At 32.3% G+C, this 23,327-nt stretch overlaps 1 protein-coding gene across 3 annotated transcripts in view; it reads right to left on the bottom strand.

The window, feature by feature from the left end:
- LRP1B (LDL receptor related protein 1B) overlaps window positions 1-23,327 on the bottom strand; it is a 1,622,137-nt gene that overhangs the window by 47,083 nt on the left and 1,551,727 nt on the right. For all 3 annotated transcript variants that reach the window (XM_036236560.1, XM_036236558.1, XM_036236559.1), the window contains exon 84: window positions 16,315-16,476. In XM_036236560.1, the coding sequence (XP_036092453.1) occupies window positions 16,315-16,476 (162 nt within the window). The remainder of the gene's footprint in view (window positions 1-16,314; window positions 16,477-23,327) is intronic.

Raw genomic sequence — 23,327 nt, 5'->3', positions numbered from 1 at the left:
AATTTTAAGCCTCAACATTTTTAATATGTTATCTTCTGTGTTCTCCCATCTCCCTCTCTCCTTTCCTCCTTCCCTCCTGGTCTCTCTCCTTCCTTCCTTCCTTCCTTCCTTCCTTCCTTCCTTCCTTCCTTCCTTCCTTCCTTCCTTCCTTCCTTCCTTCCCTCTCTTTCTCCCTCCTTCCTTTTGTCTTTCTTTCCTTCCTTAAAGACTTCCCTATTTACTCAATTTCAACTCTAAGGTTCCTGAACACAGGGAAAAGCATATCTTACTTAATACGTGACTTTTAGCATCTGATGCTTAAACTACCACATAACCATTGAATACTAGTAAATATGAAGGCAAAATAATTATTTCAAGCACTCCATGCTGTTTCAGTTTAATCATGACATATTATGTGCAAATCCAGGAAAGAGTTTGAAACATCTGATGGTGCTGTCTGTTTCTAAATTGGGTAATTCAACCAAAGCCCATGTTCTCTGTAACTGTGTCAATATTATGACTGCAGTGTATAATAAGTTGTAGGAATGCAACATAATTTTTCTCTCATTGTCTTCTCAGATATAATCCACTTGGAATTATAAGTATCTATGTAAAACTTGTATAATACATGCTTTATTTTCATCCATGTTACATCTCTATATCTCTGAAATAACTAATACACACTTGTATTTAAATTCTAAGTAACTCTTCAGTTATATATCTAATAAAAAGAATACTTTCATTAACATTTCCAAATCCAGCAGAAATCTAGCAAAAGATGAAAAGGAATAGAATATGAGAAGGCTCTTTTGGTATGTAATTGTTTGCTTTGATTCTAAGGATTCTGCACTGACCTAATAAACTATGAAATGAATAAGGAAGTTTAGCAGTCGCTGGGAAGAATACTTAAGGACTTAAAACCATTTCAAAAGTAATCTTTCTATAAGATAGATAGGCATTTTCTTAAATGGTGTGTTGATTAATGACTCATTTATTACTATGTCTATCAATTATTTGTATGCACTTTGCAGAAGTTGGTAGCCTTCTCTCTCTCTCTGTGTGTGTGTGTGTGTGTGTGTGTGTGTGTGTGTGTGTCTGTGTCTGTGTCTGTGTTTTAATATTTCAGCTTTGACCAACTGAAATGTTACTATGAAGCAACAGACAAATCTAAATTTAAAAACTTAATTACATCCAAAGGAAACAAGAATTAGTGATGGTGGTTAGTTAACCCTGAGGCATGTGGTAAAGGGATTGTCTTCTCTTTTCTGATACACAGGCATAGATATGGATGCATACACACACACATCTTCCCACACAATCTTTTTTTCTCTAAATTTAAAATTTAACTTAATAGTTATTAAAATTGAAAGAAAGTTTAAAAAAAGTTGTAGATTAAAAGAAGACAGATTAGAAGAAAATTGGTGATGATTGGAGGGGATGGAATAAGAAAAGGATTGAAGATAGAAGATAAGAATTAAAAATTGAAGATAAAAGTCTAGCCAAGTTGGCCAGTAAGCAGCAGGAACAGTCTGAATTCATGGAAAGTAAAGCTGGTGAAACAACATAGTTGATTCTCATTTTGAACAACATGAGTAGTTAACCATGACAATATAATGGAAGTGGTGACTCTATATTCGATTATTTGCTAGGGACATGCCTAAATGTGTACTGGGAGTTGTAGGAAGAGTCCAGGAATACAAGACAAGACACCATCACTCAGAGAGTTGACAACCCAACTGAAAGGTTAAAATAATAAGAAGAAAGAAACCAAAATTAATCTGAACAACGTTCACTGTAGCAAGAGTCTACATACATTACTATTAACAAAATCTTCCTTCCTATGGAACATTCCATCTCATAAATTTTGAAAAATATACTGCCTCGAAGAGCATAACAATTGAGATATTTTATGTATGACAAGATCAATAATTAGATGTAATTAATCTGTGCTAAGAAAGTAGAGATTGCCATGAAATTATATAATAGCACTTTATATTCCCGACATAAAAATTGTTATAACCTCTATAGGTTAATTACTCTAAGAACTGCATACATAGAAGCACCAAACACAATCATATAATCTAAAGGACAAGGATGGATATGTAATTAGAGTATTCACATGGTAATTAGGTAGATAGTAACTGGAGAAGAAGCGAATGTCTATTTTCTGCAACAGAAATGGAATACTTTTCAAGGGAGACCATCATTGCATTCTGTCTCTGTCTTTCTCTTTCTTTTTCTATCATTCCTTTTGAAGAAACCAGAAATATGAGAGTGTACTTTTTTTCTTTAATCTTTTTACAGTATCTTAATAGACTGCATACAAATATATTCCTGTATGAGAATACATACAGGTTTAAGAATAATTGTGGGGAGCCAGATGTCTATTAAATCTCTAGCTTTATTAAATGTTTTTTCCCAAATATTTCTTTCTATTGAAAAGTAATTGCCAAGACTATGTATCTATCAACTCATATTTGCAACTGGGGCATTCACAATGTAATAGTGAAGTGTAAAATTTATTTAAAGAGAAGAAAAAAACAAAATAAAATAATGCCTAAACAGGAACTGAAGATACTCCATAAGAATAATGGGGAACCTGGAAAGTCTTTAAGTGGTAATATAGAATGGTTATACAGAGGGACTAAATTATATAATTACATGTATATACATCAATTGTTTTACTTCACTGAATTTCGACCTGGCCTTTAAAAAATATAAGTTTTGTGAATTAGCTTTAAGATTCAAAATATAAGTTAACCTTTGATAATTTAGGACTGTACACACACAAATAAACAGCAACAACAAAAAATAGGACTGAATTACTTTCACAACAAAGACTAGGTAAATTTCAAAGTGCACCTCCCTGGATACTCTATAACTCAACTCTAGTTCCAGTGCAATTCACACTCCACCTTTACTGTTATTTAATTGTGTCTCAGGAGTAATACATTCTATGAAATCTGCTAATATTTTCCCTGCAGGGACGTTTATGGTTGTGTTTATGTGTGTATCAAATGTAGAAGAATTTCCAAGACAGCTAACAGTGGTATTTTATAAACTTTTGATGAATACTTATATCAGGGTGACATTAAACAACAACAACAAAAAAAAATGGTGAGAATGTGAAGGACTTGGAGGTTAAATTCAGTTCTTTCTCTGACTAGTAATGTGACCTCTTGCAAGTTACTTAACTAATTTTTCCAAGACATTCTTTGGTCATCTTTGAACAGAGGCAGTATTACTAAACATTTCTAAGAATATATAATTATTTCCTTCTCACCCATTTATCCTCAACAGTGCTCTTTGTATCATCACAGTCAACTAGAGCCTGAGTTGAATAAATTGCTGTAAATGATAATTATGATGATTATAAACAGTCATTTTTTGCTATCTTCTACATGCAAGGCACATACATTTATTATAGTCCCATGCATTACATTGTATTATCCTCATTTTATAGGTGACTAAACTGAGGCACAGAGAAGTTAAATAATTTGCCAAAGATCAAATAAGGAATAAGAGGAAGAACTAAAATTCAAACCCAGATAAGCCTAACTGTAGAGAATAAGATGTTATTTTTCTTTTTCAATAATTCATACATTTCTTCAGGAAGTAATTTTCTAAATTAATCTAGAAAGTAATTTTGAATATCTTTTTGGTGTTTTCTTTCCTTTATGTGTATTTAAAACTGAACTTGCCCATATCTGAGGGTCTAACCATCAGTCAGAACGTTAAAGGGCACTGCAGCAGCGAGAGGCCTGCCTGAGGCCACTATGACCTACAATATCAGAACTCAGAAACTCACTCCAGCCTCCCACACTTCATCCACACATTCACATTTCACGTGTCACTCTCAGTCCTCCATTGGAAGCCAACTTGGATATTTGCTTCTCTAGACATTGATAATTGTTTACAGCACTGGATTCTCTATCAAGAAGGAAACACCTAACCATCCATGTGATCTGCTCATTATTAGGCAGGATTAACTCTGTGTCCCTCCAGACAAATGAGACCAAAATAACAGCCAAGAAATTACAAAGTAAAACATGCCTGAAATGTTACCATTACTGACATCTATTTGGAAGGTTTTCTGGAAAAGTTCTAAGATACTTATATATATTAACAAGAGTGATTGTGGCCATTCCTTCCTTAAAGTCAGTTTTTCTTCTAGCATGGATCTAGAGGCAAAAGAGATAAAGTAACTTGTATAAATTTGCTTAAAATTTTATGATTGTTGTCCTTGAAGGATTACATAAGGAAATATAGATTTAAAAACCATTAGAATTTATTATTTTTTTACATTCCTCAAATGTTTTACAAGCTTAAGATATTTTAATAATTAAACTCATTGCATAGTCCTACATGTATCTTCCAATTTCAGAAGTGAGTTTAATAAAGCAGGCAAATATTTAATCCAGGTATGCCAATTAAATATTTATTAGAAAAAAGTACGTGCAAAACTCTGATTAGAGCTGATAAATTTTCATCAAGAATGCATGTCTAAGAAAATTAGCATTTTCTAATTTAATATTAGAAATGTATCTCAACTATTTCTATATAGACAACTGAAAAATTTAAAAGAATAAAATTGATTCTGACCAGTGACATCTCTGAGTAGGTAGAAGAAAAATGTAAAAATCAGAAAGCTAAGTTATCAGAACTTGGATTTGAGTGAGATGTATGCAGTGAGATCTAAAGAGTATTAACATTTATAATTTTAACAGACTGCTATTAATAATGACATCAATAATTTTAGGAGTAGTCAAAAATTAACTCATGGCAATACTTTTTTTCAAGATCATAGAAATCTATATAACTTTTTGTTTATAAACAATTTTCTGAGTTGAGTATCCCTCTATCTTAAAAGCAATCATCTATAAAGGTTTCGGCACATAACTATTTATAAAGTGGTAAACATTCAAGACTTTTAAGCCACCTGACTTGCAGATGACAGCTAAATATGGTTTATCGGATGAGGCTAACTGAAAACTGAATAAGTGAATAAGCATACGGTGGCTTAAAAATAGAATGAGAACAAATCATTCACATATAAGTGGTACATCTCTTACCATAAGCAAGTCATTTACAATAATTAGGCCCTAATTTTTCTATCAGGGCATTGACTATGTATTAAAATACAATTAATTATGGCTTAATAAAATTTATTAACATCTACTAAGTTAATAGTAACTACTGTGTTAATATTGCTCATGTCTGCCAAGTTCCTATACTGTGAGGGAACCCTCAAGGCTAACACGGTTGAAAAAAAATTAAGATCAATAAAAGATTTTAGTTAATACGTGAAACTAATTGTTTTGAAGATAATTCAAAGACCAAGTAATAACTCATTTTTATAAACCTGGAGTTTCATGAAGATGTGAGAGGTGAAGAATTCTGGATAGGAGGTAATCGTGAAAAAGATCATTTTAGATGGGACTCTCGCGAGGAAATTATTGTCATCACATTATAGCTTACCTAGAGGGTGGAGGATATCCCACCTCATCATACTAGGAGAATATGAGGCTATCCTAGACAAACCCATGTAGTTCCTGTGTGCATAATCTTCTTTCTTTCTCTTTCCCTCTTTCTCTCTGTCTCTTTCTCTCTCCCCACCTCAGGCTTTTCATCTTTCCATCCTTACTTCCTTCTTTCAAGTTATTCACTTCATATTTAAATGTCAAATTAATGATTTCTGGTGTACTTAGATGTACCTTCCTTCTAGTCTTCCTTCAATATGCTACCTTCTAAAATGAATGATATATAAGTATCTCTCTATATCAACATATCAACATCTATATACTGATATATATAGAGAGAGGGTTCTGCACTGGTGTGATAGCAAGGGAAAATACAGCAGATTATATATAAGTGATCACAATTTAATGGGAGTTCACTAAAACATTGAGAAAGTCATCTTGAAAAGGTCACCTGGCAAAGTAATATGTAGCAAACTATAAATAATTTCTTCTTTTCAAATGTACAAGTTTACTTTCAATCAGATGTGTATGAATAAAATAGAATATCGATACAAAATAATCAGTTTTCCACTTTATCAAGACTTTTACAATACTCTTAAGATTGCAGAATCACTTTAATTTTATTAGTTAGCAGCATTTACCATGATTAGAGTAGGCATTAAATTACTATAATTAATAAAATAATTTAGTCCAAGATACTATTTAGAAAAATCATTTTCTTCAAAAAAATCCTTATAAATTATTTCAGCCTTAAGGTGAAGAGATTGTTATTACTCTTTTATACAAGAAACTTTTTCGATATAACATGTTTTTGTTTCTGCAGCCCATGACCTTTCTCTTCATTCATACAGTAGTCAGTTTCCTAATTTACTCTGCTTTATATTTCATCATTTCATTTCTCACCACCTGACACCTAACATGTTTGTGTATTATTTATAAATACTAAAAGGTACCATGAGAGGAGTTTTGTTTTATTTATGACTAAATAAATAAATAAATAAAAAGCAAGGCTTTGCATGAATAGAAGCTATTCGTGATTGTGATTCTGCTATACTTGGTGTTGAGTTAACTGGCACATATGAGATACTCTATTAATATATGTTGAATTAAGGAATGAGGTCTGCCACTGGAAAAGTAGAGCACTTCAGAAGGCAGACCAGGAGTCATACTGTTGACTTTTTTAGTTTTAAAACCCCTAAGGCAGTTATAAATTTATGGAAATAACACATCACTCTAGGGCAGTTTTACCCATTCCTGAAACAACCTAAATTTTGCCAGGATGTGTGTGCATGTTCAGATAGGGAAAGGAAGGTGGGAGATGGAAGATTAAAATTAAACTGGAAGCAAAGAAGGATGCCATCAAGTCCCTGTAAAAGAGTCCTTGGTTACCTGGTGCCTGTGTGAAATAGATAATCAGATATTGGATCAATGAACCAAGCACTAGACAGTTCAGGTTATCATGTGAATTAAAGATGTGATCTGCTAAATTCCCAGAAATGAGTCATTACATTGAATTAGATTAAACTTCTCAGCTTCCAATAGATTTAATTTTGTAGTCACAGCCTAATCTGTTTATGGAGTTAAACCTATTCAAGGAACCATTTTCTTCAGTTGCCTAATCTACTTACTTTCATGTCATTCAATATAGAATACCATTCTAAACTCACGGATCACTTCAGAAAAAATTTTTAAAAAGCTTCTCAAACCATATCCTTAAATGCTATAAAATAAATACATTTCCTTTTATTATCCAAATTATGCATACCTAAAATATAAATTATGATACATATTATAAATTATAGTAACTCAAAATATACATTAAAATAACAATTAAAAATATACATTTCTTTTTAAATTGACAAAGAACTTTTTTTGTATATTATCTCACTTGAAATTTCTAATACTAAGAAGCATATAGCTATAATAATCATAATTTTTGTTCACAAATCATATCATTGAGTTTTGCTTGTGATGATGAAAATAATTTGAAAATTCCAAGTTGCAAAGTATTATTTGTTAATTATGAATCTATACTTCATATAGTTCTGGATGATTCTGAAGGAATATTTTAATTCCATATCATCACCCCTAAAACTAAATGTTTCTTCCTTGAATCTGGATTTCAGCTTGACTATTTCTAGGAGAGTAAGCTTAAAGTGTATATTCAATGAAGTTCCAGGAACTGATTGAAATTACATGCAAAATATTTTATGTATTTTCTTTATTTAGATAAGAGATTTTTAAAAGGATCAGAAGCTTATACTATTTTCTAAGCATTGAAATCTGGTGTTGAAAAATTTCAGCTTAATTTCAATTATTCATGGTTTGGAAGGTATCAAGGAAGTGACCTCAGTTCTTGGCCTTAGACAAAAATTGAGTAGTCAGTTAAATCAGGTGTCATTTGTTACAAGGGCATATTCACACCAATTCATTTGTTTCTGCCACTACATTGATTATTTATATCAATTGATTTTCAAGGAAAGCTTGCCCTCAAATTACTATAATATAGATTTTCTCAGTCCTCCAAATGTATGAATAAAGTGCAAATTATTTCATCAAATTGAAAATTAGATTATACTACTATCACAGATTTAGTCCTGGATCTTCAAGTGGTAATGAAGATCTAAAAATTCAAATTTAGCTACTTGACCTTTGGATTAATTGCCTAGTGCTATTCCGAAACAAGTGACTTTCTGTTTCTCACTGTGCTATACTTAAGGTGTATGTATTCCTTGATGGCAACCCCCAATAAATAGGTTTCTCCTAATAGTTCATTTTCATATAATTAAGCATCTATGCTATGACAAATTATTGGCTATCTCTTTTTATATTTAATGTTTGTTCTTTTTATTGTTATTTCACTTGTTGGAAATCTAGATTTTAAAATATATTTACTTACTTAAATCAAACTTATAATTATATTTTTGCATTCGTGAAAAAACTGAATAAATATAATTTTAAATATATTATTTGATTTAAATAATGATATTATCTTTATTTGATAGGTTACACAACCATAGGATAAATTATAAATTTCCCCTTTTTCCTTTGGTCTTTTGCATCATGGGACTCAAAAGTTATCAATTTAAAATTTGAATTTGGTTTCATTTTGTTTTGTTTTTTAACCTGGAGAGCTAATGATGGCATGCTAACTCACCATTTTCATCAAATTAGGGTAAATACAAACTTTTCTAGTCAAATATTAACTACAAAAAGAGATTCTATCTTTTGCAAAATATACAAGTTTACAATGATGAAATATTTAACAATTAAACATGAAGTTTATCATATTAACTGTAAGATGAAATTTTATTTTATTTTCTTCCATTTAAAGCATTTAGAGTCCTTACTCAACGTTTTTTTATAACACGTCAACCGACAGTCCAAATTTGGATAAAGCACTATATTTTAAAGTTACTCTTAAATTTACATTTGAATTAATTATTTTAAAATTATGTTGGCAGATGCATTTAACTAGAAACAGTTTGCTTGGTTTGAGGTAAGCATCAAATAAATATTTTTCTTCAATACGTACGTCCGTGCATAATTTATGTACTATATTGTTTTCTAATACTCAATTCTTTTAGCAGATAATTATTTAGGAATCCATTCAGTTAACTCAACACCAAGTACAGCAGAGTCACAATCATGAATGGCTTCTATTCATGCAAAGCCTTGTTTTTATTTATTTATTTATTTATTTATTTATTTATTTATTTATTTATTTATTTGATTTTAATAAGGGCTCCCAACTGGGCATGTTCAGTTTATTTTAATACAAATCTGTCTTTAGACAGTTACTAACCATAATTTGTGTGATAGGTTATTTTTCTACCTTCAATTAAACCATTTAAAGCTGTCTTTCACTGTTTTTCACATTACTTCGTATACTCACTTTCATTAAGATGGAAAGAGAAGGTAAATAGCTGTCAGTAGTGCTAATGTGGCATAAAAGAAGATTAAATCACCTAAACTTGGCATGATTAACAGGTAAGGCGCTGTTTCAAGACTGTTATGAGATGAGAGTTGTCTCAAAATCAAATGATGCTGTCATGGAAAGAAGTTTCTGTGCTGTGATGCCAGCAAGAGCAATAAAGCATTCTTAAAAGTTTTTTGTTGTTGTCGTTTGTTTGTTCGTTTGCTTGTTTTAGTAATACCAAAATTATTAAACATAATTACTAAAACTTCAAGTGTAAACCATAGTTAACTTTATGAACATGTTGAAATTTGAAACTTAATGGTATGCTTTTACATAGTATGGAATAAAGCTCATTTCTGATCTTTGACAAGTCCTTTCTTATTATATAATTTAAGTTGCAGCTTTGTCTGGCTTCTAATTTGAAAAATATGCTATTGGTTTTTATTCACTCAAAATTATGGAAGGCAAGTATCTTCGAAGATCTTTTATATTGATGCATCCTCTACAATAACAAATGGTATTCATAAGTGTTCAATATATATCAATTGAATAAAATGATTTTAATAATCAGAATGTGTACTTTGACTTTCACGTGACAGACCGCCTGCTTGGAAAGATTTACTTCAGTTTCCAATAAATTCTTTATTATATAAGCACATTTTCCCTAAATCTTTTCCCCCTCATTACTCTCTTTACATTTCTTTTACTTTTTTTTCTTTTTTTAAGCCTACCGGCACCTGGTATTCCTAGGCAATCTCCCATCCAAGTACTAATCAAGCCCAACCCTGCTTAACTTCGGAGATGGGATGAAATTGGGCGAGTTAGGGTGGCATGGCCATAGGCTTACATTTCTTTTAAATGAAGGTATACCATTATAGTAAAATCTATTTTTAATAATTGTATTTATATTACTGGATCGAAACAATCTTCAATAATACTTTTATAATTCTTAATATTTTCTCTAAAACATCTAGAGTAAAATAATAACATTATTACATGATCTTCCCCTTGGTTCATCATTTTCTATTATGGACACATGAATGAATTCATTTTTCTTCATATATATTATTCAAATCTAATCCTATTTTTTACATTTTTTTTTTCAAACTAAAAGCACAAGCACAAAGTTTCTCATGGAGTGTGGATTTTATTGAGCTGGTAAATAAAGGTGGCCCCGATCTCTAGCCCTGACTTTTGAGTGGGATCTTGTCAGAGAACAGGAAAGCAAAACAAACAAACAAACAAACAAACTGGGCCTCATAGGCTGAAAACAGTAACCTTGTACTTCCTTTACATTCATTCACATATCAATACTATCTATTAAGTTCAAGCACTGAGTTAATCCCCGAGATTGATAATATTAAAAAACACCCTGTCCTGTTTCATATTCTAGTAGAATAAAGAATGAAGAACATGAATGATAACAGTAGGTGAGAACACGAATGTTTCTAGAGCAAAGGGAAGTTAAGAAGACAAAATGGGGGTGTTAGAGAGGTTTAGCATACATGAAGAATTCCATGTGTAAAGAAAAAAAAGGATGAATGATGAAAGGGGGCATATTTTGGGGACAATGAATAAGTTTCCAAGGTTGGAAGAAAGAGTACATGAGGCACTGTTGTAGTAATCCAGGCAAGAGATGGTGAGAGCCTGAATGAAGGCAGTGTTTATTTTCTCACCAAGAGAAAAAAAATTGGGGACACTCAGTAGCCAGGGCTCCCAATACTTTACTTGTCTATCTAGGTGTGAATGTTTAAAAAGATCCTTTCTCGAGGTTTTAGGTTCAGTTCTAATTGGCCTCCATATTAACAGGGGCACTAAAAAGATTATTTTCTATTTTCTGCTCATTATTAAAGTTCTTTGGTCTCTTCTACTTGGACCTAGTATAGACTTAATCAGCTCAAGATTTAAATTCTTATTAATGTTTCTTTTTAATGGAGTAGAAACTTGCAATGACCAGATCGAGTTAGCATGCTACCTGAGCTTTGAACATCCATTCTCTTAGTGAGTCTAGAAAAGATGCAACAGAATGGGCAAGATATTAAATGACCAAAAAGTATAGCAGGAGAAGCCTACTTTTGGATTCAAATGCACACAGCTATGAATTATGACTCTGTGTTCTCTAACCTGGCAGATTAGGGAAAATGGCTTAATCTTATTTTTTGTCACTTATAAAGTTGGACTAATAAAACTAACCTCACAGGGTTGTATGAACATTTGCCAAACCATCATATAGTCACCTATCAGATAAAATGATGTATAATAGCATATATCTCTGTGACCAATACACCATACATGTTCAGTGATTATTATTTCCCTTGTCAGACCTCCCCTAGGAAAATCTGATGGAAAAAGAAAATATAAATTTCAAAAGTCTTTCTCTTCTAGGCCTTTGCAAATGTGGTTCCGCTCACTGTTTCTTTTCTGCTCCTGGTTAGCATCTTCTTTCATCTGGTCTCATCTTGGATTCTATTTCCTTCAAGAAATCTTTCCATAGAGTAAATTCTGTGTTCTTCCCAGGGTTCTGGTAGCCTCTATGTTTTATTAAATTGTCCTATAATAACTTGTTTCCTTTTTGCAATCACACATTAGAGACTGTGAGCCTTTTGAAGACAGCAATATCTTGACACTACAGTCTCCTCAGTGCCTAACATATGACAGGTTCATTGGAAACACCAAAACATGTTCACTGACCAGCTGACTAATGGAAAGAAATTGCTCTGGAAGACAAATGGTAACAATAATCTATCACGTCATCATATATGACTTTTATAAATTACTTGCTAGACTATGGTTCTAATACCAGTTACAATGGATTAAATGTTTACAGTATTCTCAGGTATGCCTAATTTTATAAACTTGAGATATTATTTAATGTCTGTACTTATTGGAACTAGCAGAAGTAACCCATGCAGATCTATTTCAATATACTGAGCTTTAATTGAAAATATAGTAGTTCTTCAAGCAGATCACTAGAAAACTTTGAAAATATCAATAATAAGATAAACAGATTGCATTTTGATTTGAATACCTGGCTCTTATGCAAAGATTGAGTTAGTCCTCATTGGCCCTTTTGCCCTATTTTCATTACTATTTAATTACAAATAATCTCAGATATTGTTGCCCCTTGGATAATATCCAGATTAAAATGCAAAATGGCATGTTTAATAGCAGTAGCAGCAGCAGCAGCAGTAGTGGTAGTAGAAGTAGTAGTAATATAGTAGTAGTTTTTATTTAGACTAGGAATCTTTGCTCAAAAATAGCATGAAATGGAGCTAGCTATATTTGTTCTTGAACAACTTAAAGAGTGCACTTAATTTTACTTTAGCCATTATTTCTCTCTGTCTCTCTTCCCTGGGAGCTGTTGTTAAAATTAATTTGCATTTTCGACCTCAAGATTTTATATTGCCATTAGGGTTGTAAAATGTTTTTACTCAGCACAGCTAAGAACTGATGTTTTACCTCCCACTAATGGACCTTTAATTAGGCACTGTAATGAACCATTCTGTCATTCCTTCATTTACAGAGAAAAGGTTTTGTATATGTAAGATACAATTTTGACAGAATACCAGGTTCATTGAACCTTGCCTACACATATCTAATAGATCTTAAATTTACTACACTTTTGTCAGCTGTTGGATTTATCATTTTAATGACACTGTCCACAGACTTATTTTGCTGCCAAAGAACAGCATCACCGTACTGCAGGGTTGTTTGTCGATGTCTTGATCAACAACTCCTGGGGTCCAATTCTGACTATAATATTACTACTTCGGGACCTTGAGTAAGTTATTTAACCTCTGTCTAAGGATTAATTGGTTAATCGTAATAAGTGCTTTGCGGTAAAAGGTGGGAAGTGCTATGACTGATAATAAAATTATAGTGATAATAAAATTATAATGCAGGCTTTTATAATGCATTAAGCTACCTCAGAATGTGATTCTATTAAGTTTCCAATTAAAATATAAGCTGCTGAATTTATTCTTTTTAAGAATTCAAATTACTATAATGATGACCATATACTATTTTTTTAAACTTATTTCGAAAGGAATCAAGAATGGTGATGCTTCAACTTTTAAAAACATATTTAAAAAAAGATTGGTGTTCTATGGTTATGGACCAATTGGGAACTGAAAAATAGCTCCACACAAAGATAACAGACATTGAACCCTAAGTAAACGTAGCTTTATATATTAAATTAATTGTTATTTTATTAATTTTTCTCCAAACAGCTCTCATTTATTTATCTATGATTATTTTCTTTTATTTGTTTATCTGACAAATGCCATTGTTGGGTGTAGTATCAAAGAAGTTATCCTAGACAAGTAGGAAGAATGCAGACAAATAATACTACTACTAGATAAAAGTAGAGATAGAAAGAGGTAAAGAAGAAGTGACTTGAAAATTCAGAAGAGAAAGAAAACAATTCAAACTGAGGGTAAATGTAAACAATTCTAAAAGAAATAGTGTTTAAGCTACACAGAGACATGTAAATAGAACTTGACATAGGGAAATTAAGGTGAGGAGGAATACAAAGATAGTGCATTTCAGAGGAAGACAATAGCATAAGAAATTTGAGTTGACATATGATGAAACATGATCAGTGCAATTTTATTAGACCACAGAGGCTGCAAAAACAGTTTGGATAGCTTTGATGGTCTGAATTTACAACACAGCAGTTGGCATTGGCCAGGATTTGCATGGAAATCATGGGTGGTTGTGAGGCTGATGAAGCAGAAAATACAAAAAGAACTTGAATTAGTAAATGGAAGTTGTGCTGGAATGCAATGTTGAGAGGAGGAAGATGAGAGAGAGTGATGAGGATGTGAGTAACGGGAGTGGGGTTTCATGCACGTGAATTTGTATTTGTCAAATAAACTCTAATGGCCTGCGATGAATATTGTGTAAGAGGTAAGTTGGACACATGATATGTAAAAGGGCATTGCCTTAGGGTAGTGACATCCATATATGCCAAGAAAAGGATGGTCTAACATGAGGAGAATGCACACATAAAAAAGAAAATACCAATTTTAAACTGAAGATAACTCTTTGATGCAGCAGAAGTGGCCCCCTGCTATAACATCAGAGGTAAATACTTAATACTACTTGTTATTCTCAAATAAGTCAGTGCATATAGCTTGATTCTATGCTGTTCCATACATTTTCCACAATGACAAGAGACCCAAGCCACTGTCAGTGAGGTCCTCAATGATGTCAGATGATCTGGAGACCAGATGTTATGTAATTTTCAAGGATGCGGGCCCTAGAATTGAGTTGCCTGGTCTTGAATCCTGGCTCTCCAAGTTACCATTGGTGCAACCTTCAGGAGGCTCTTTTGGCCTCCTCAGTAGCCTCTTCTATAAAACAAGGCTCAAAACAATATTATGTTCATTTGTCGAATTAAATAGATTAATAGAATTAATGCAAAAAAAAGGTAATTACAAAAGTGTTTGAATGTAGAAAGATCTCAGTAAATGTGATATAGATGAAAAAAATGTTTTTTATTATGAATAAAAGACACAACTGTTTATGTAGTTGTTCTTTTGAGAGAGTACAGAGAGAAAGTAGAGAGATCAGTTAGTAATAACCCAGATAAAAGATATTTGCAGCTTCAATGAGAGTAGTGAGAATGCAGATGGTGAGAAGTATTCAGATTCTGGGTAGATAATAAAGGTAAAAATGAGAATAAAGGTGAAGTGTAAAAGAAAGAAAAAAAAATTAAGAATGACGCCAAGATTTTTGAATCTGCGCACTAGTGTTTCATTTTACAGGAATAAGGTAGAGTGATTTTTGGGTGAGAAAATCAGGTTAATTTAGCACCATATCAAGCTGTCAAATAGACACACTGAAGTATAAAAATCTGAGATTTAGGAGATAGGTTCAGCTGGAAACATGTATTTGGAACTGTTTACATTCTAATGATATTAAAAGCCAAGCAATTAGTTGAAATCATTCAGGCAATGGGTCTCAATTTTTGTCACATATGTAAAACATCTAGAAAAGTTTAAATAATATAGATGACCCATACATGCTAAGAAAATCAAAATCTTTGGAGGTGATGTTAGAAAGGTATGTGGGCATAATGTAAGTTTTCGTTGTTGTTGTTGTTTTAAGCAAAGATTAGGTAGAAAAAAAATTACTGATAAAGTAGAAGAAAGAAGGGACAGTTCTAAGAGATGTGCTCATGAGTAGCTAAGACATAACTAACGTATGAGTGGATAGTGTAGCATGGAATGTAGCACGAGGTTCCTAGTCATAAGAAGACAGAGAATGTGAATATGAGATAAAGCAGTTTGAGGGGTGTGATAGTTGGAGCTTGTGGCAGTTTTCTTTAGACAGCTTCTATTTTTACCAATAAAATAGTAAGCAAGTTCTTTAGCTGAGAATAAAGCCTGGGGAACAGATTTTGGAGGTTTGAGCGGAAAGAAGATAGGGCATAGACATCTAGGAGTTTTAATGAATTAGTGAAATGCTGTAGAAATTGTAGGTGAGTGCCCATTTGAGATTAGTGATAAGAACTTAAGTGAGAACAGTCTATATGATTATGTTTGTTGTTGCTTTTGTTTTCAGTTGCATTCAGTATTGGGGCACCCATTCAGGGACAGAGAACTGGATTAGCCATGATTATGATTTTCTAGGAAAGAACAATAGAATGGAAGAGGGAGCAATGGATTTGAAGATGTATTTAAGGGAATGATTATAATAATGGACCATGGAATCTAAGCTATAGAAGGAAAAAGAAAAAAAAAACAATCTTTAAAATACAAGAAGGATGAAGAATAATATAAAAAATTGCTGGAGTTGGAGGTGACACGGAGGTGAAACTGAGAAATAGGGTGGCTGAAACTTGAGATAATTTAGGAAATGCAGATTTAGGTAATAAGAAAATTTCATCAAAGCATGCTGTAAGACTGACTTCCGCGTGCTGCTTTCACTTACAGTACTGACATCTGTCTCCCGTGTGTTCGGGCTGGCAGTAGCAGTACGGCTGGTTCCCAGCGGTCACACTGCAGGTCCCTCCATTTTGACAAAAATCCTCGCAGACGGTCTTACCACAGTTTGGTCCAGTGAACCCCAGTGCACAGCTGCAGGTGGGTCTCCCTATTGGAAAAAGGTAATAAAAAGGAAATTATTTGGCTAAAATAGTTTATTTTTATGGAATCCTCACTAAATAAGAATCAGGAAACAAGGGTTCTGGTCAAAGTTCGTCTATTTCTTAATCCGTGACTTTGGGCAGTACCAACATCTCTTTGGGTCTCAGTGTTCCAATGTTCCAATGAAGCCTACATTAGATGATAATTCAGGTTCCCATCAAGTTCATTTTATAAGTAATTATATATTCATACCAGTATTTTATATTTTAAAGTGCTTTATTATTCTCTGTATTTCTCTTTTCATGTCCATTTTGATTTTTTGATTATTTGTTCTCTACTCTTGGTAATGTAGATAGTATTGGCCATTAGAATATAAAATAGAGAAAACCATATTACCCAGTGTTTAATCATTATGTACTCATCATTACTGAATCTACATAAAGCATGAGCTTAAACTTATAAATATTTTAATAAGTTTAAAGTGAGTATGTCATCTACAAGATTTATGAACATTAATTATTTTAATTGATCTAAATACATGTACTATTTAGTATATAAGTAACTATTAAGTCCTATTTTATTTCATTTTTATATTTTTATTCATGATAAAGGACTGTCACTTGTAGTTTAGTAAGATGATTTAGAAGTCTAATGTTAATAGCACGCTGTAGTAAATCATATGGATCATCTTTAGATATTTTTCTTTATTTGCTATATGGGAACTAACATCACAATGAAAGATAATTATCGTTTAAGGTGTTTTGAATATAACAGTTAACCCTTATATTAGGAACGAGTCTCTAACTGTCCAAACTGTCAAAGACCAAGTAGAAAACTGAGTATAGAACTAGCTCTGTAGGATAGCTGAAGAAAAACAAAAACTACAAAAAAAATGTAATAGTTATCATTTTTAATGGGAAAAGAATGAGTTTGAGAGGTTGTACAAATGTAAAGAAATACTATGAAAGAGAATAAGAAAGGAATTCAGTTATAGATCTCAACTAGAGCTTAGAAAATGTCACTCAGTTGCTAGCATGAAAGAATAGTCAACCATCTCCTCTCTCACTTTTGTAGACGTGAAGAATAATTACAGTGGTCAGAAAAATGTATGAGCATAAGGCTTTAAACTTGAAGTGTGAAACTAATATGTTCTTTCTATTGCCATAGATTCTACAGTCTATGTTGAGACAATTTCAACTTGTTTTTTAGACAAAGCATTCTTAAGTGATTAATATGCCTCCAAATAAAATCTACCTGCATTTCTAAGAGAATGAATAAACAGGTTTCACGCTGTAATTATTTTACTTTGAAAAGGCTCCACACACTTAAAATGCTAGAAGCTATTGCTTCTAGATGAAAAAAATTATGTACATTTTATATTGAATAGTATTACTTTAAAACATTTATAAACGCTATTAGTTTGGTGGCAGATAAATGCCTATTAATAGATTGAGAAATGAGGTACATTTTATATACATTAAAGCTGATTGACCTCATATTTTCCATTGCCAGAATATGGCTTTAAAATTTTTAGATAACGATTTCTCTTATAATGATAATAAATTTTCTAGTTGTTGATTACATACCAACAACATATCTCCCCTGGAACAATAAAAGGTGAAAAATGAAGATACAAACAACAAAATAAATGCCGGCAGAAGATCAAGAGGATAGGTAATTGTTAGAATACAGTTACTAAGAAAAACAAAAACCCTGAACAAAAGAAGTCATTCGTTTTCATCCACAAAATGACTTACAGAAATAAAGAAATATATGTTCTATATTTCTGTAAGAAGAATGAAGCTTGTTTAGGTTTTATGAACCTTTGAGAGATTTTAGGAAAATCCACAGCATGAGCCAAGACAGACATGTGTATGGAAAATCAACTGGAAGTGGCTTGTGGGAGCCAACACTTTGAGAGGGGCAGGATCTCAGGGATTCACCAGGGCTGAGTGACCAGTGTTAGCTACATTGCTGGAGACTCAGACAGGATGCCCAACCTGGGTCTGCAAGCCAGGTAGGGGAGAGCTTAACAAATTAGTCATGTCCTCTGCCAGTACTTTTGTCTGGGAGAAAGCTGCTCCTCCAGCCTGCACCCTGAAGCCAGACAATTCAGTCCTTCCCAGGCACCTTTTGAGCCGTTTCTCCAGGGCTGAAGATCAGAGCGAGCAATTCCGTCCCCAAGAAAGTTTGTGCAGGGCCCATTAAGAGGAGAACCGGGGACTATCCCAGACCTTTGTCTCACTCAGCCATAATCTCCACTAGTTTTTACAGCCAGAAGTTGTGGGGACTTCTCTTTCTAGAACTGTAATCCTGAGCTAGGGAGCCTGGTTTAGGGCCAAGTTTCCTTTTTCCTCTGGGGGGATCTCTGCAGTCGAGATATTTCTCTTGATTCTCCACTACCACATGTGGGAGTGGGACCAGCTTGTTTCTCATCTCCATCCCATCTACAAGCCTCTTCTGTTTCCATAGTTGTAAGTCTTTTGTTCAGCTAGATTTTGGGTGACTCCAATGATGGCTATTCTGTAGTTTAGTTGTAATTTTAACATGATTGTGAGAGGAGGCAAGCACGGTGTTTACCTACTCTGCCATCTTGACCCAAACTCTATTCCTTTTATTTTAATTAGGAGTGAAAAAGCAAGTAAAATGATAGAAGTTTTGGAGGGAGGGAGAAAAGAAAAGAAGAAAAAAAACCCATGACCTGCTAAGGCGCTTGAACATTCCTTTATTCCAGTCATTCAGAAATAGCACCATGCTTTCATCTCATCTATAGTTGTTTTGAAACCAGGGCAGTGTGACCAGCCTGTTCCCAAGGTGGCATATGTCTTGTATCATTTAGATTATAGCTGATTTGTTTTTTTTTAAAAAAAACTTCTATTTCTTTTCCTTTGAAGAGAAGATTTATTTTTGACAAGTAGAAATCTCTTCATATTCAGGGGAATATTATCTAACTTGGTATAGCAGATCTTTTGTTTGCTGATGGGAAATGAAGCATCCGTTGCAGAATTTTATAATGGGCTCCATCTAATATTTTCAAGAATCTCTATAGGTGCACCCTAACAAGTTGCATTGATTCATTTATACGATTTTTTTTAGGTAGCTGAATGTGATGTTGATATTTGAGAAGGAAACAGCATTCTTACAAAGACTAAGGTATAGAAGTGATGCATTCAGGGATCTGGAGCATTTGACAGCCTGTGAAGAAGACTGCACAATCAGTAAGAACATTAATTGACCTGAAGGAGGAGGAGAAGAACAGCTTGTTGACTCTAATCAGTCAAGTTTTACAGCATTCTTAGCTCAGACCTTAAGAGCATAGACTGTCAGATTGCCTGGATTTAGACTATCTGTGCCAATTACTGATTGTGGGACCACGGGTAAATATCACCTTTTTACTTTCTCATATAGAAAATGTGGGTAGTAACAGTGTCTGCTTCATGACCTGTTGTGTAGAATTGCATAGAATAAATGAGATAATACCTGCAAACCATTTCTAATTATGCCAGGTACATAGAAAACACTCTGTTACATTTTAGTTTTGATTATTATTATTACTACTGAATGAGATCGACCACTTATAGATGTGCCTTACTCTGTGATTGTGCCTACAAGGGCATTGTGATGTTCTAGGAAAAGCATTTTGAACATTTTATTGAATTATACATTTAGTATCCTTTATTTTTTTAATACAAAATTAAATGGAAATTTATCTGCATGCCAGTGGTGGGATAGAGCAGGACTTCTTCATCAAATTTACCCTCAATCTCCAAAATTATAAACTTGAAGGATGGGTCTTTCTCTTTTCTTTACCTACTAACCATGCTTAATCCTACCTTTTAAAAGAAAAGAACACACAAACATAAACAAAAAAGCAAACAATATTTGCAGGTTCATCTACTTATATAACTTCACATTTTGGTACATCCTTGAATATTTCTTTCTTTGATTTTTTCATATGTATGTATGTATGTATGTATGTATGTATTGTTCATTTTTAAATTAAACTTATTGAGATAACATTGGTTAATAAAATTATATAGATTTTAATTGTATAATTCAATAATATGTCATATAGATAGTGCATTGTGTTCACTTTTTCAAAATAAATTTATACTCACTGCCTTCAATTTGTATGATAAAATAAAGTATTAGGTAATAAAGTAACATTCCAATTCTTCACTGGGTTTACAGTTTTTTTTTTTTTTTTTTTTTTTTTTTTTAATATACAAAGCAATGTCTTAATCTGTTACTTTCCTTTGTTTTCTCAGGAGAGAGGTCAGAATTCTTCATTATGCGTGTACTACTCATGCAAATCGATTCTAATTCTCTGGTGGTAATAACGATTTAGCCATGAAGAATTAATGTGTGGTGTTGTCTTTACTGTACATTTATGTACTATTGCAAAGCTTACATCCAATTAAATCCACTCATTTCTTCTGAATTATCATTCTCGAATTTTCTCCATAATATTACATGTGTCAACATGTAGAGTTGAAAATTTTGTGCACTTAACTTTCTGACTTTTTTTTTTTAACCAATTGTTTTTATGTTTTTTCTTTCTGTCTGTCAAAAAATGTACTTCCAAACTTCTTTCTGGTGACATTATTCAATTCCATGGCCTCAATAATTATCTATCTGAAGACTTCAGTCCCATTTGCTGACTCTGGGCTCATTCTCTTTCCTAAACTTCAGACTACCATTTCACTCCTTGTTATCTATCCCAGTGAGTATCTTTAGCTACTCTGAAGGTTATCATCTCCACCCATGCACCTCAAGAGAGAAAAGTCTTCTCGTAAGTGTTGTCCTTAGGACTGATTTCAGTGGACTATAGGTTCTCCCAGTGCTAGTTCTATTCAACGGGTTCATGTTCAAGTTCTACACTATATATCAGCAAGTGCCTTGTTAGGTGTGTGCACACAATAAGTCGAGCTTAATTTAATTATACTGCTTCTGTTCATAGGTAATAAGAAACTGGCTGCAAATATCTTCTAAAGTATCCCAGTAAATTTTATACAATAAAGTAAATTAAAGATAAACTTAAAATTTATCTGAATAACCAATAATGGCTAATGTCAAACATGGTAAAGACATGTATATATATATATATATTAAAGGCATATATATGAGATATATCATTATGATATCTATGATTATATATGTTATATATTATATATTATATATATATGTTATATATTATATATTATATATAACATATATAATCAGTTTAAAGTAATATATTTAAAATATCACAATAGAATCTATTCTATTATATAGATAAGTAACTACATAGGTATCATAATGATATATCATTAGTTCCTGTTAAATAAGAATTAAATTTATATGATTTAGTTATAGCTTACCTCTAGATAAATAGATCTATTTAACTATATGTTTCCTTTAGTTATATAGCTAGCGTCAGGTATTTATATGGACAGAGAACACTGCTGATTTTTAGTTAGAATAGGTCATGTCTTAAAGCACTAACTTTGGGATAATCTAGATTCTCAGTTTTCTAGTTTTCTTAAGCATTTTAGCTCACATCTGACATATACCACAATGTAAACATCATAGAATGACAAGAAATAATAAGATAATATATCTAAGAAATTTATCAGAGTTCTTAGCAGTTAAACACTCAAAATATAGTTGTCACTATAAGATAACAATAATTGTTTATAAAATTTCCAAAATATAGTTTTGAATATATATTTAGCTTAGCAATCACTACCTACTTGTTAATATTTTTAGACTAAAATTTTCTTAGTAGCTTTTAGTTGAGTAATATATCAATCAATATTGACCAATCACTATGCTTTCTCAAAAGTGTATGCATTTTTTAAATATTATAAAGGTCCATTTGTTGGCATTTCCAGTAACTTGATAAAATGCTGATGTCTGTCTTTAAGTTTATTTAATAAAGAGTTTTTAAGTTGATTATAAAAATGCTACTCATCAGTATTATCCAATCAATATTATGTAACTTTAAGTGAGCAAAATAACTTCTCTGTTCAATATTGTACAAATAAATCATTACCCTTTCTATATACACACAATGCTTTGAAATTTGTGGTTTATTGCTATAAAGGAATGCCAGCAAAAGTAATTACATATGAAATTCCCATAAGGCAGTGACTATGCTTATTGTTTCTGAGATATAGATACATGCGAGTGAACATCATTAGTCGGTTCTCTTTTTAAACAGTTTATTTGAATTCATACTCATTTGCCTATGTGAGCCAGGCTGCTTACCCTGTTTAAATTGGTACTGGTTGACTCAGTATGGTGCTCATAAATTTTTGTCCCTGTTTATAATGTTTTATTACTAACTATCCTTCTGTGTATATAGTCATTGTTTAGTTCAAATAGTTTGATAAACATATGAGTTCAAATCTTAGTCACATTTAATTGACATTTAAACTGCACAGCATAGTTATAAATGATTACATTTAATGTTCTATGAAAATACTATCTAATACTTACATATTCTTTATTTACAACATCTATACTATTTGGACAAAAGCCACATTCTTATTCTTTTGCACAAATAAAAATAATAAGCTGAGAGAAAATCACCATAGCATTATTCAGTTAGTTATTAAATTGCAATCAGCAAGCCTATATCCTGACCTCTTACCCCCAAGACTACTCTCCTTTGTAAAATTTGTGCTCTGGCTTAGCTTCAAGTAATAAAAATTTTGAATACTTTAAAAACTTGCTAGTCTTTTTGATAAAGAGATTTGACATTCTAATTTTCCACTTAATAAAATGTTTTCCTGGACTGAAAGTAAGTGTCCATTTATACATAATTTTAGCTAGCTGACTATAGCTGTCGAGTTGTCTTAAGTATCATTAAAATTA

This window comes from Rousettus aegyptiacus, unplaced genomic scaffold (assembly GCF_014176215.1).
Source record: "Rousettus aegyptiacus isolate mRouAeg1 unplaced genomic scaffold, mRouAeg1.p scaffold_m13_p_2, whole genome shotgun sequence".
NCBI lineage: Eukaryota > Metazoa > Chordata > Mammalia > Chiroptera > Pteropodidae > Rousettus > Rousettus aegyptiacus.
The sequence above is the reverse complement of the archived record's forward strand: the minus strand, read 5'-3'. Positions and strand labels throughout refer to the sequence as shown.